The 15393-nt window shown below is 41.1% G+C and overlaps 1 protein-coding gene across 1 annotated transcript in view; it reads right to left on the reverse strand.

The window, feature by feature from the left end:
• NIPAL1 (NIPA like domain containing 1) overlaps positions 1-15393 on the reverse strand; it is a 52482-nt gene that overhangs the window by 20850 nt on the left and 16239 nt on the right. The window contains exon 2 of the mRNA XM_089690120.1: positions 4772-5047. Coding sequence (XP_089546246.1) covers positions 4772-5047 — 276 coding nt within the window. The remainder of the gene's footprint in view (positions 1-4771; positions 5048-15393) is intronic.

The following is a 15393-nucleotide window of genomic DNA, read 5'->3' on the forward strand; positions in this document are numbered from 1 at the left end:
TCCAGCTCTCTTCCCGACTGCAGCCCTACTCTGCTCTCTTCCTGCATTCATGAGCTTTAGTGAGAGTAATGGGAACCATTGGCTCCTTCTGTCAGATCCTGTAAGGAGGGAGCGGAGGACTGGGCCAAACTGCACTGTGTATGTCTATGGAAGCACACAGCCTGGCTAGTGGCTTGCTATGGGGTTATTCGGAAAAGAGGAGCAGTGGACAGCACAACAGGGGACCCCAGAAGAGAAGATTCAGGGCCACTCTGTACAATACAATTGCACAGAGCAGGTAAATATAACATGCTTGATACTTTATTTATTAAAAAAAGGAGCTTTAAAATCACTGTCAGGTCTGCTATGACCTGTCGAAATGCTGTCACAATTCTCCCCCTATGACTGCTCATCCACCATATGGTTATGTCCATATCAGGCCAACGACATCACTTGGGAGACCTAGCCCCTTTGTAGTTATCCATGGAGGTTGTCATTCAGGGGCATGCATTTCTCAGGAGTGGGCTTTTTATTCTTTGTTGGTCATTGGGTGTAGTTCATTGTGATTGATATGGCTCTGCATCATTGGACAATGACTGACAATGGATTTACATTGTAGGACTTTTTTTTCTAATTGGAGGATTTGTCAAATTGTATGTGTGTTTTTATGTACTTTATTTGTGTACAAAGTACCCCTTACTCATTCACATAAAGGCTGGTGCCTGGGGCCCCTTATTGTTAAAGGGGGCTTCCAGATTCCAATAAGCTACTTGCCTGCATACCCACTCAACCACCTGGCCAGGTTGAGGGGAAGCAGCCTTTATCTTCATCACCATGTCTATGTCCCCATGTTAAAGTGGTAGTAAAGTCCATTTGTTTATGTTTTACCTACAGTTAAGTTTATAATAAGGCTTACCTGTAGGTACTGTAAATATCTCCTACACATGCACAATTTAGCAGATATCTACTTGTGTAGTAGCCGGTGACATCACCGGTACATGCGCTCTGAAGGAATGGCATTTGCTCATCATCTCCTTTCCTGGACTGCCAGGCTGCATGCTCAGGTAAGGGTCTTATATGGATATTTGGGGGACCCCACACTTTTTTCTTGTGTGGGTCAAAATTCTAACCAAGCCTAGCATAAACTGGGGGGGAGGGGAACACCAACACTGTTTTGATTTTTTTTTTTTTTTTTTAACTATCATTGACTTTCTTACTTACATGCAAAATGTTCACATCTTATTTCTACCAAGTATGAAATAACATTCTCAGTATAAAATAACTAAACAATATATAAATATTGTTGCAAGAAGAAAGACCCAAATCCATAAATTTCAACTTTCCACTCTACCTTAGCTCTAACAGGACTAGGAAAGGGCAGAGAAAACCCCCAAGAACCATGATTCTGCCCACAAGAAGGTGAAAGTCCTTACTGACTCCAAGGTATAAGCAGCATTCACTTCATCATTTTCGACCGATCGGCTTGACCAAGTTTTCCTAACAGGAACAATTAAACTCATTTTACTCCAGGAATGTACATTCCACCTCCTGCACACTTTGTTTGTTTTGCAATTACAGTGCTTTGTTTTTTTTATCATTTCTCCAATAAAAGGTTTTGCAGGGTAACCAGATATCGATTAAGCAATCCTTGTGTTTTCAAAGTCCACAATGAAAGTGGGAAAACAATGATCCCTACAGTGTTGACCACAGCAGTGGGCTGATGAAAGCTGTGGGTAATGAATGTCATTATGATTACAGAGCCTCTCTACGTACACATTGATTGGCTGTGCAGAGGGGAAGCTAGATCTACTTGGCTTAATTCTCCCAGTGATGAAGATTTATGTATATTTTAGAAATATTATTTTTAAGGCTTACTGCTATATGTCTTTCTCAGACCAAGTAAATGTCAGAGAGAAAAATCCCACATACATAGGCTGGGGTGGAACCCAAATTTTTAAGTGACTTCATTTTGTTAAGAATCTGGAACCCTTGAGATTTAGGGCTCATGCACACTGGACATTTTTGCTCTCTCCCCTAAAAGCCTTTTCTCCTGGCAGTGGTGTTTTGGCATGCTTGATGTCTATAAAGCGTGTAACACGTTTAGGTACCTTTTAGGAGCGTCAAGCACTTGGACATTAATTCATTTCATTGGCCAGAATAATAATTTATTCTGGCCATTGAAATGAATTAATGTTCATTCTCTAAACATGCCTTACATTACACTCGTTTACAGTCGTCAAGCATTTTGTTCTGCCAAAACACCACTGCTCTTGGACACGCTGGCAGTGTTTTATTTTTCTGCAGCTAAACACTCCAGCCCCTAAACTCCTCTAAATGCCTATATGTGCATGGACACATTTATTATATTAAAAGCTGTGCTTTCAGCCTGTAGGCAGGTGCAGAATCAGTTCTCCACTGTAGATGGCACTCAACCTGGAGCAAGACTGCAGCTGGAGTGGAAGTCAAGAGAAACCTGGTTTCCCTATGGTTTCCTTGGTCTCCTGAGGCAGTGTTATGGTTGGCCATGCACATATAGGTGACCTAGGCGGTCATCCTGTGTCAGCAGAGCCTTTTTAAGTGCCTGTCCCCTGGCTTTGGAGCACTTTTTGGGATTGGATAGCATAGGGAAAGAGCACCGGTCTGTCAGGGAGAGTGATTAGCGGCAAGTAAAGGTTCCAGATGAGTATGGACAGGCTAGGGACATGCAATCCTGCATCAGAATCCTCCCCATTGGGCTTGGAGTGGCCAGGCCGCATTCTGCCCTCGGAGACAGAAGCTGCTGGTACATCAGACTCCCTCTCCTCTGCAGGTTTACACAGAACTGTGAGTGTACCCAGCTGGATACTTCCCCACTGGGCTGTATGTAAATTTGGGACGTTCCTTCTATATAGAATTTATTTGCAACCGGACCCAGTGTGTTCACTGCCTTCGCACCACGTTGCACTTACCTACAAGCCTGTAAAAAAAATATTCCTGATTTAGCCCTAAGAGCTGATTTTGAAAATATGTTTTTTTCTAGTACAGGTTTTGACTATTTATTTTATTTCAAGTTGTTAAATTTTACTAACAACAGAAGCCTTTCGTCAAATCACCTTGCTCACATTCTTTGAAGAGCTGAAAATCCATCTTCTATGTTACTGTGGCAAAAGTTACTGTAATGGTAATGTGTACTGAACCTTCACAAAGCTGTGTGGAAGGGCAAGGATGCCATGTTGTTCAGATTCAGCCATGACAGTTTGTAGCACAAGTTGGTGAATAGCAGCAGTGGTTTCATTCTCTTCATCCCCCCAGGAAGCCTCTGGTGCAATACACAACTATTAACTGATCCCAGAGCCTTCTTATCAGACCAGAACAGATACAGGCCCTCTCATGCCTATTAGGCCAATCCCCCATTCCAGTCTGAAAACCCTAATAAAACTGTCACCCTCGCAAGCTTGAGCATTTCGGAGACCTAACAGACCTTTGGTGATAAATACCCTAGTGGAATACACATATCTGATAGATCACCCAAGATTCTAAAACTGCAGCATGTTTCATACCTTCTGAAATTATGACAGTATAGCCAGAATAAAGTCTTATTCACCTTCATCTGTTATTGGGTAGCATTTTGAACCCAACCCCCCCCATGCCAGTAGGTACCAGAGTGGATTAGGCCTCCACACCCCTCCTATGAGAAATGGATATCCGAGACCTGCCATATTTATATCCATTTTGAAGCTAATTTCATTCTGAGCAATAAACTGCATGGTAGCAGGCTGTAAATGGTAGGTATTCAGAAATATGAATACTTATACCAGACTGTATTTAGGACTTGGTCATAAATGTGATGACCTCCCAGCACCCACCCTTTAACCCAGATGATTGGTTAGATGCTCTCTGTCAACACCCCCCTTGATGTCAGATAAAAAAAGAGATTGCAAGTAGATCTGACAGCTTTCATTTTAACATCAGCCAAGGAACACCTAACTGGACTTGAGAGAACCACTGTACTGTTTTTGATGGATCAATTGGACTTGCTAAAACTAAGAACTTTGCAAGTATTCTATCCACCATCTTGTCATTGTTTTTATCCATTTCTTTTGAATAAATAACTGGAAATATTGCACTTAGAAGTTTCTTCTTGCCTTCCTCTCCTTCCATATAGAGTTTTGCTTCTACTCTCAGAAGTGCTGCCTCAGTGTTGTTCTCCAGTCTATGACACACAGCGCCCCTCATCCTCAGCATGCGAATGGTCTTTATGTGCAGATGCGCCTTATGTACTCCTCCTTGTCTGAACTTAACCCAGTGGCAATCGCTCTCAGGCTGCTGGCACCTAGATGTTTGGTGCAGCTGAGAATGGAATTGTTACGTAAGTGACAGCGCAGTGTGAGCTTGGCCAGTCCTTTGTCACGAGTTGGTGAGAAGGGCAGGGGTTGGGCACCATGTTCATCACAGTTCCATTTTTTTTTTGTAGAAAAATAGGTTTATTTTAGCAAAATTAATTCACTGAAACCACTGCCCAAAACACAAAAAGATCCCCCCCCCCCGCTCAAAAATCCACTTAAATTATTTAAATATTCACTTTGAATATCTACAAGTAACTACGGGCACTTAAAAACAGGAACTGACATATTTATAACTTTCTAGATATTTTTAAAATATGGCCCATTTGAAGTATGTTTTGTATAATCATGCAGGTTCATGACACAGGTGACATGGCATTTCCTGCAGCATTAATATAAACCATGCTATGACTATTACCTGAAATATGGTACTTATCTTATCATAAGCAAACACGTCATATTTTTCCTACCTGCTCTGGTGACTCCCTTTTCAGCCAACCGTAAAAGGCCTTTTTTCTTCATGATGAAACTTGACCCGATGAAAATGCTGGAGCTTACTGCTAATATTAAACCAATGTAAAGGTTGTATTTGCTCCCAAATGATGTTGCAATGCTCAGGTTTGTCTCGTTGCTGGATTGGCTGCTGTTCTGTACAGAGATGAATGATGAGGGGCTTTCTGTTGTGTTCATTATTAGGCACCATACTTTGGAAATGCTGTGAGGACACATCAACGACAACAAATCTCCTAGAATAAGAACACATATATAATATTGTTATTTTTATAGTAGCCAGCTATGAAGTAAACAAAAGCTCATCTGCGCCAAGCCATAGGATAAAGAGCAACATGTACCGTACAGTATCCCAGTCGACCAGTTATGACACATTTTCATTTCAGTAAATTGAGTAGTGATTGGTTTGAGGTCATTATAGTTTTTTACAATGCTATGATAAATAATACTTGGAGTGTTGTTAACAGTGGACCACACAATTAAATGTGGTCCCCAGACCTACAGCAACCACTGAAGTTCTCCTCCTTGTTTTTTTTTTTTTATTACAGAATAACAGTCTTTACCAACCAGGGTCCTATGGAACTCCAGGGTTTCTCCAGAGGTTTCTAGGGGTTCCTTAAAGGGTTAGTCCACATTTACCAAAGAACTGACAATGCAGATAAGGGACATCTGTTTAGCTCTAACTATAGTAGACTAATGCCCTTACTATGGGTGTAGGCCATTTACACACTTCAAGAAGCCTGACAGGAATACTCCCAGGATGTTTCTAGGACATTAGAAAGCGAGGCCTAGTCATTACTGCTCACTTCCACCATCACAGGATTGAGCTCTCAAATGCTGAGCTTACAACTACTCCATCAGGGGAGAAAGCGAGCATGTGAGGGGGTTTGAATCAGAGAAAAAGCTCACTGCTATGATGGAGGCGGTGAGCAGTAACAAGTAGGCTTTGCTTAGCAAGGTCCAAGAGTATTCCACTCAGGCTTCATGATGTATGCAAATGTCCGACACCTATAGCAAGGGCATTATTCATCTTTAGTCAGAGCTGCATGGTTTGTTTTTATCTACAAACACTCACCTGCATAAGCAGTTTTTTTGCAAAGGTGAACTAACTCTTTCAGCAATTTCTGCCTCTCTGATGAATAACCACTGAAACCAGTGATGCTTTTAGCTTTCTGTAAGGGGGTGATTCTTTCCAATAACCACAAATGTAAGAAGCATTCTTTTCAATGACCGTCACGTTCATCTACCATGAACTAGGGATGTGAACGATGGAAAAATTAGTTTAGTTTTGATTTAATTTGTTAAGTAAATCACTTAATTTAGCCACAATCGGGAGAGTATATATTCACTGTTCCGAATCAATTTGTATTTTCGGAAGTTCTGTTATTCTTTTGTTATTTCAAAAGATTGGGTATATTCGTTGTAATGTAGTTCATCAATACGTATTCATTTGCAAGTTGAAAGCATTTTCCCATTCCCAACTTACCTTGTTTAGTGGGCTGTGCACACACAAATTAAATCTCAAATTCTCCTCCAATACAAAAATAATCTTATTAGAATATTCATGCTATGCATGCTAGAATAAAAAACAAATGGATCTGAATCAATTCAGATAATTCTTTATGCCATTATGTTATTCCGGATGCTTCAAACAATAAAGTGTTACTAAATACAGGACCCTGCATTCAGTATATTTGGTCTCCCACAGTACACACTACATGAAAATGCAATTATTTTAGTAAATATAAACTGCTAAATACCTTTTCTTATCAGCAGGTAGAGCAGTCTTGTGTCTTCTATCAGTGTCCAGCAGAGCATTGGTTAAAGCTTATAGGAGGAGTTTTCATTCTCTCTTGAATGTCCTATCAGGCTGCATAACCCCTGATCCTCTGTCTGGACAGTGCTAATTGGCCCTGTGCTTATCACATGCACCCTCCCAAGAAAAGAAAAACCCTCTCTAGCAATACACACCAAACTGAGCATGTGCAGCTTGCCCTCAAGGCACTGTTCTACCAGCAGATGGATTGGGGACAGTAGAAGAACAGGAGGATCAGAGAAGTCAGGATCAAACAACCTTTTTACACAATGCAGAGGATTAACCCCTTAGGTTCCATAGTGAGTATGCAGACTTGTGGGTTTAGTAACACTTTTAACAAAAGGCCCAAACTATTGCATCATGTTGCAAAACTAATGAATACGAATACATTTGTTTTCATTATAATTTACTTCATATTAGTTGAAATTCCTTAGTATTTTGGTTGAGAGAGTTGGATACATCCGAATCTCCAAATCACGCAAATTTTATCTGAATTTCGATTTGTAATGAAATGAATTGCACATCTACCATGAACTGTAGATGTAAGTACAGTGGGGATCGAAAGTTTGGGCACCCCAGCTAAAAATTTGTATTAATGTGCATAAAGAAGCCAAGGAAAGATGGAAAAATCTCCAAAAGGCATCAAATTACAGATTAGATATTCTTATAATATGTCAACAAAAGTTAGATTTTATTTCCATCATTTACACTTTCAAAATAACAGAAAACCAAAAAATGGCGTCTGCAAAAGTTTGGGCACCCTGCAGAGTTAATATCTTGTACTGCCCCCTTTGGCAAGTATCACAGCTTGTAAACGCTTTTTGTAGCCAGCCAAGAGTCTTTCAATTCTTGTTTGAGGTATCTTTGCCCATTCTTCCTTACAAAAGTCTTCCAGTTCTTTGAAATTTCTGGGCTGTCTGTCACACACTGCTCTTTTAAGGTCTAGCCATAGATTTTCAATTATGTTGAGGTCAGGAGATTGTGAAGGCCATGGCAAAACCTTCAGTTTACGCCTCTTGATGTAATCCCCCGTGGATTTCGAGGTGTGTTTAGGATCATTATCCATTTGTAGAAGCCATCCTCTCTTTAACTTCAGCTTTTTCACAGGTGGCATCAAGTTACCATCCAAAATTTGCTTTGGAAAGTTTGGAGACCCCTGCTCTATATATTACATTATTGTATATGCTGCTGATAATGAGGCCCAGAATGATTCAAAAGATATACAGGCAGGGTTTTAACAAGGCTGCCTTCTCAAATAATTTTTAATTTTTGCTTTCATATGCAGCTGCACTAAACTGATTACAATATAACACAACCAAGGTTGTGATGAGTCAGAATGAAGTCTGCCTGTAGGCCTTGTTCACATCTGTAGCCGGGAGCTGGCTAAAATAGGCATTTGGGCAGGGGGTTACACATGTTGTGGCCTTGATACTTTGCGGCATGGCTGTGGCAAAAGGTATAGCCCATTTCACAATCAGAGGGCTCTACTGCAGTATCACCAAGGCATTTTTCAGCGGGAACATGGTGGAACACAGCACCTTCAGCACTGAATGCATGTAAAGGGAAGGAGTGCTGGGGTGTGGTAAGGGGGGTATTGATGCTGGCTGCTTGGGGATCTATTGTCGCTGGGGGGATCTATTGTCACTGGGGAAGTTTATTGTTTCTGGATCCAACAAGGGATCTATTATTGCTGGTGGGTCAACTGTTGCTGGGAGAGATCTACTGTACTATTACTGGCAGGGATCAATTGTTGTTGGTAGTCTATTGTGGACCAATTGTTGCTGGGGGTGTATTTTTTTGAGGAGGGGATCTGTTGTTGCTAGGGGGATCTATTGTTGCTTACTGCATGGAATCTATTTTACTGCTTTTTTTGTTATTGTTTACACATTCCATATAAATTACTTAGCACCACAAATTCCACGTGGTTCTGTATTCTCTAAAAGGGGCGGCACTGGGAGATGGAACAAAAAGTTAGTGCTCAGAGGGGGGTAGGGGGCAGAGACAAGGGGTAACTTGGAAGGAAGCGAGTAACTACTTTCCTGAGAAAAAAAGCCCAAAACTGACCCATTCAAGTGAATGTTTGTAATGCCATGCAGCATGGCACTATGGTAACTCAAGAACACAAACAGTGAAGAGATGACACATCACCTTCCAACCCCATCAACTGCTGCTGAGAAGCACTTTTCAGAGGGGGTGTAAACCCTGCCGTATACTTGAGACCTTAAAGGAACCATCCACATTTGCCTTTGTAGGGTTTAAACTCAATTTAAGCAGCAAACAAGACAATCTTCTTTTTTCTTTGACCAGTTTATTATTCTCTGCAGAAACAGGGGCTTGGCTGTGTAGGAGTGGGGACAAAGGTGTTACTGCGATAGTCTCATACAATAAATACATCTGTCTCTGCAGGTGTCACACACAGGCATTCCACAACTGCCAGTTACCATAGATGGTGTATGATCACAAGAAAATGTGCGGATATTCCTGAGGAGGGATCATATACAGGGAACATGGGTGCAATGCCATCAGTTTGTTAACGCCCGCATCATTTTCACCATGGGTTTGTGCTGATGGATCTCATAGAAGCTATATCAGTTGTTGTGGCTATAGTCACACCTATATTTGTTATAAGTACTATGAAAAGTGCCAACAGTTTTGTTCTTTCCTGTTTGAAATTATCCTACCACATATGTTTACATGAAATCATTCCTTCCATATCATTAACCACATGCCGCCCATCTACTGTATAAATACGACGGCTGGGCAAAAGCACGTTTTAAAACGCGTGCTTTGTAAACAGGTAGGGGGCACGCGCGAGGCGCGCCGCCGCCCTACCTGTCCCGCCGATCACAGCTGCGGATGTCAGTCTCTGGGTCACAGCCGATCGTTACCGGCTATGTCCCGGCGATTGGTGGCAATCGCTGACAGAGAGCACAGCTGCAGTAGCTGTGCTTTCTGTCAGTTCCCTGACAGCTCCATGACACGCTGATCGGGACAGAAGAGTTTCTCTCTCCCGATCAGCGGTGTTCCCTGCAGTACACACCCCCGCCCCCTAGTAAAACACTCCCCTCACACAGTTAACCCTTTCCCTGAATAATAAACTTAACCCCTTCCTCCCCAGTGCCATTAGTACAGTGTCAGTGGGGTTTTTTTTGCCCTGATCACTGTATTGGTGTCACCGGGGATGTCAGTGACCCCAAGTCAGTACCCCCCAATGTCAGAATGTTCGCCTCAGTCCCGCCATAAGTCGCTGATCGCCGCCATAAGTCACTGATCACCGCCATAAGTCGCTGATCGCCGCCATTATTAGTATAAAGAAAAACTAAAAATCCCAGTATCTTTCCCGCCATTTGTAAACGCTATAACTTTCACGTAAACCAATTAATTTACACGTATTGCGGGTTTTTTTGTAGCAAAGACATGTCGCAGAATGCATTTTGGCAAAAATTTATGACTAAATTCGATTTTTAATTTTTTTTTTACTGGACATGTTTTATAGCAAAAAGTCCAAAATATTTTTTTTTTTCCTCAAAATTGTCAGCCTTTTTTTTTTATAGTGCAAAAAATAAAATCCGCACAGCCGATCAAATACCACCGAAAGAAAGCTCAATTTGTGGGAAAAAAAAAGGATGTAAATTTTATTTATGTACCCTATTGCATGACTGCGCAATTGTCCGTTAAACTAGCGCAGCGCTGTATAGCAAACAAATGGCGTAAATTGCAGTATCTATACCATAGTTTGTAGACGCTATAACTTTCACACAAAGCAATCAATATACACTTATTGGGATTTTTTTTACCAAAAACATGTAGCAGAATACATTTTGGCCTAAACTTATAACCAACTTTGAGTTTACTATATATTTTTTATAGCTGAAAGTAAAAAATATTGTTTTTCTTCAAAATTTTTGCCCTTTTTTTGTTTATAGCGTGAAAAAAAAAAATACCACCGAAAGAAAGCTCTATTTGTGTGAAAAAAATGATGTAAATTTTGTTTGGGTGCAGCATTGCATGACCGCGCAATTATCAGTTGAATTAGTGCAGCACCGAGTAGCAAAGAGAGGCCTGGTCATTAAGGGGGGTAAATCCTCTGGAGGACAAGTGGTTAATAATACATTCAAAGTCAAATCAAATATTTGATTTTCAAGTCAGTATGACCATGTCAGAGCCTTGGAATGGTGTACCTGTTTGGAATGTTCTATGTATATAACAGCCATAATTTATTATTACTACTTAGTACTTGGGTTCTGCTTCCTACTTTGCAGTGCTAAATAGTGATTGTACTTGGCTGATCCTTCAACGCAAGCCTGTACTGGTCAGCAAATGGGAAAAAAAGAACATTCCAATTGAGAAGATTTTTACATGCAGTTTTCACAACTGCTATCTATTGAGAAATATGGCATAGGAGAGGGTGCAATAAATGGTTTCAGCATCCTCTGTGTAGAGGTATTGTTAGACAGAAAAGCAAGGGGAATGCTTTGGTATACTCTCTGTGTAAAGCTCTCTTCTAACTACCACCATACAGTTACTGAAAAAAATGATTGCCTTTTGAAGCCTAGTTTATACTTGCCATCTCCACCATCTGTGTCCCTTGCTGGCACAACTCCTCGGAGTGATGATGATGTCCAGTGGATCCAGCGCTGCAGTCTGTGCATACATAGATTGGTTGCCTCTTCATGACATCATTACACCATTGCAGTCTTCTAGACCCTGAAAGAACCCCTCCACTGGACAATAAATAGAAAGTGTCCATGTCACCCAGACAGTGCACACCCAAAGAAGAACTCTCCTCTTTTGCAGTGAAGAAGATTTAAGACTCAGGATCTGGAATGTCATGTCACCTTAAATTTAAGTAAGTAAAGGGGCTTTTAGATTAGTTATCTTTTAACAAATTCAGTGATTGGCTGGGGCGTGAGGCAGCTTTAATGTATACATTACAATATAGCTTCTCTAGCACTCCAATACTTTTGCATTACTTAGAAAAAATATGGTGACAGCTGGATTTCCACTTTTAGGAAGCATGGGAATAAAGGAGACTGGTAAAGTGATAAATAAATGAAATACAAAATGTCACCAGAATGCTAAGATTAATTAAAAGGACAGATATCCTAAATAAAGAAGATAAAATTGGAGCATGAGTAGGTCATTGCAATGTTACCTTGACTTTACATATAACGTCTCTGTTTTGTGCAAATAAGACATAGCTTAATAACAGAGTAAAATGTAAACACATCTCTATACACGTGAACTGGAGATTTAACAGAGTTGTTGAAAACAAAGTGACTTTAAAAGTATGCTGAAAATAAAAAGGTGACACCTAAAAGAAGGAATTTCATAATGACTCTGGATAAAAAGTGTAATGATCTTTACACACCTTAGGTATATTTATGGAAATCAGTAACATGTACCGTAGTTACTAGAACCAATACATATTTTAAATCCAAACTCATTTTATTGGTATAAAAGAGCAAAGGTAACAATACAATATTCAAAGAAGTAAGTGTCACAAAACATACACCAAAATAAACAATTATCACTTACAGTAAAAGTAAGGCAGAATGGAGTATCATCTCTTTGCATATGTTCAAATACTACAGTACAAATACAAATATTGACTGATCATAAGGTGGACTTCATACTCTATATTACCAAAAGTATTGGGACACCCCTCCAAATCAATGGATTCAGGTGTTCCAATCACCTCCATGGCTGCAGGTGTATAAAATCAAGTACCTAGGCATGCAGACTGCTTCTACAAATATTTGTGAAAGAATGGGTCACTCTCAGGAGCTCAGTGAATTCAAGCGTGGTGCCATGATAGGTTGCCACCTGTGCAATAAGTCCATCCGTGAAATTTCCTTGTTACTAAATATTTCACGGTCACCTGTTAGTGGTATTATAACAAAGTGGAAGCTACAAGGTACAACAGCAACTCAGCCACAAAGTGGTAGGCCACGTAAAATGACAGAGTGGGGTCAGAGCATGCTGAAGTGCACTGTCTGCAGATTCAATAGCTAAAGACCTCCAAACTTCATGTGGCCTTCAGATTAGCACAACAACAGTGCATTGAGAGCTTCATGGAATGGGTTTCCATGGCTGAGCAGCTGCATCCAAGCCTTACATCAAGTGCAATGCAAAGCGGCGGATGCAGTGATGTAAAGCAAGCCACCACTGGACTCTAGAGTACTGGAGACGTGTTCTCTGGAGTGACGAATCACGCTTCTCTGTCTGGCAGTCCGATGGAAGTGTTTGGGTTTGGTGGCTGCCAGGAGAACGGTATTTACCTGACTGCATTGTGCCAAATGTAAAGTTTGGTGGAGGGGGGATTATGGTGTGAGGTTGTTTTTCAGGGGTTTGGCTTAGCCCCTCAGTTCCAGTGAAGGGAACTCTTAAGGTGTCAGCATACCAAGACATTTTGGACAATTTCATGCTTTGGGGAAGGCCCTTTCCTGTTCCAACATGACTGTGCACCAGAGCACAAAGCAAGGTGCATAAAGCAATGAATGAGCGAGTTTGGGGTGGAGGAACTTCACTGACCTCAACCCAACAGAACACCTTTGGGATGAATTAGAGCGGAGACTGTGAGACAGACCTTCTCATCCAACATCAGTGCCTATCCTCACAAATGCGCTTCTGAAAGAATTGGTCAAACAATCCCATAGACACTCCTAAACCTTGTGGACAGCCTTCCCAGAGGAGTTGAAGCTGTTATAGCTGCAAAGGGTGGGCCACTTCAGTATCGAACCCTACAGACTAAGACTGGGATGACATTAAAGTTCATGTGCGTGTAAAGGCAGGTGTTTCAATACTTTTGGCAATATAATGTATATAGCAGCGGCCACCTGGTGTTGGCATGAAGCACAGTCCCTCGACAAACATAAAAAGGTAACAGAACACTACTAGTACCCCCACTAAGTAATTAGAAGATATTATAATTGTAATAGCCTGTCCATAACAAGCTGTGGTGGAGCCAGCCCCGGGATATCCAACCATCCATGCCAGACCAAATTAAACTTATGATGAGCATTACGGAAGCGACAGGCAAGTTGTTCACGCAACAGTAGAGGTTTAACATAATCCACCCAGTGCTTTCTAGTGAGAGAGGTAGGTGGTATCCATATCTAGCAATCATCTTTCTAGAAAGATATAAGAGTTGTGAAACCAGGATGTAAACCCCTGGTGGGTATAGTTCTGCATCTAATGCACCCAAAAGACAAACCAGTGAAGTAATGGGGATGTTTTGTTGGGCAGCTAATTAAATCGTTTGTATGACCTCTATTTAATATTTAGAGAGCTTCGCACAGCACCATAATACAGTATGTGGATGAAGTCCCCCCTGTGTGCGGTACACGTAGGGCATATAGGCATGTACCTGTTACCCCACAGAAACAATTTATCAGAAGTCCTGTAAACTCAATGAAGAATAAATAACTGAGTATGCTTACAGGAAGCCGAGAGCAAAATTAAGGGAATCGACTCCAATGCTACAGTATATCCCACTATTCTCCACTAATCTCACCTAAGTCTCTCATTCACTGTGCTCTGCTTTTAAGAGTGGCAGGATTTTGTTTGGAGACAGTAGGTGCATATAGATACGAGAGATCACCTTTCCTCAGGGTAATCTGAGTAACCTCATTGACAGGCATAGTCTGTTTTATTTAGGGCAGTGACATGTGATTGAGTCTGTATGGCATGTCGGAGCTGTAAATATTGATAGAACTGTTTGAGACAGGAGGAATTCAGATTTTTGTTGTTCAATGGATTTAATATTCATGTTCGAGTATACTTGTGCAATAAGGTATATTTCCTTTCTCCTCCAATCTTAAAACCTTCCAGTTTAGCTAATTCAGGGTAGTTGGGGTTATTCCATAAGGGGGTGACCTCCAAAAGAAAAACAGAAATAGGCTTTCAGAGAATTCCATACTCTCCATAACAGTTCAGCAGTAGGGCAATTGGGGGGAGAGTAGGTAGAGCCATCTCTAAGAGTGACAACACAGGTAATGTAGGACTGGTCAAAGTAACTAATTTTACTACTGAGTCTGAGTTGTCCAGTATCCCCCAGCCAGCAAATTACTGGAATTGAGCTGCCAGAAATTACATTCTGGCATGTGGGACCGCCAACCCCCCCCCCCCTTATCATGTTGTAAGGTCAATAGCCATAGTCTAGCCTGTTGCTTTTTCAAAATCAAGGCACTAAATTGGGTATCTATACCTAAGAACCATTTCCTAGGGATCCACATAGGCGTGTTGTGAAAAGATATACCAATATATATTTACATTAACTTCGGGCAGCAAAAAGGGCCAATATATATTTACATTAACTTCGGGCAGCAAAAAGGGCAACATGCTTCCTGTTCACACTGATTTTTTAGATTGGCAAGCCACTTTGAGAAGCACAGACGGATACCATGTCATGTTCACTGAAGCTTTTTTGATTCAGGACAAAATCCTGTTTATTATGCTTAATCCCATAAAGAAGAACTATCATTACAATGTTTTCATTGTTCTGCCCCCTTCCCCTCCCCAAATCTGGCAACAGCTTGGAAGAAGATGCATCCTGCTGGAAGGTGAACCTCTGCCACAGTTTTAAGTCTTTTGCAGACTCTAACAGGTTTTCTTCTAAGATTGTCCTGTATTTGGCTCCATCCATCTTCCCATCAACTCTGACCTGCTTCCCTGTTCCTGCTGAAGAAAAGCATCCCCACAACATGATGCTGCCACCACCATGTTTCACGGTGGGGATGATGTGTTCAGGGTGATGTGCAGTGT

The sequence above is a fragment of the Staurois parvus genome, unplaced genomic scaffold, assembly GCF_062004578.1.
Source record: "Staurois parvus isolate SC_StPar_1 unplaced genomic scaffold, SC_StPar_1.0 ptg000517l, whole genome shotgun sequence".
NCBI lineage: Eukaryota > Metazoa > Chordata > Amphibia > Anura > Ranidae > Staurois > Staurois parvus.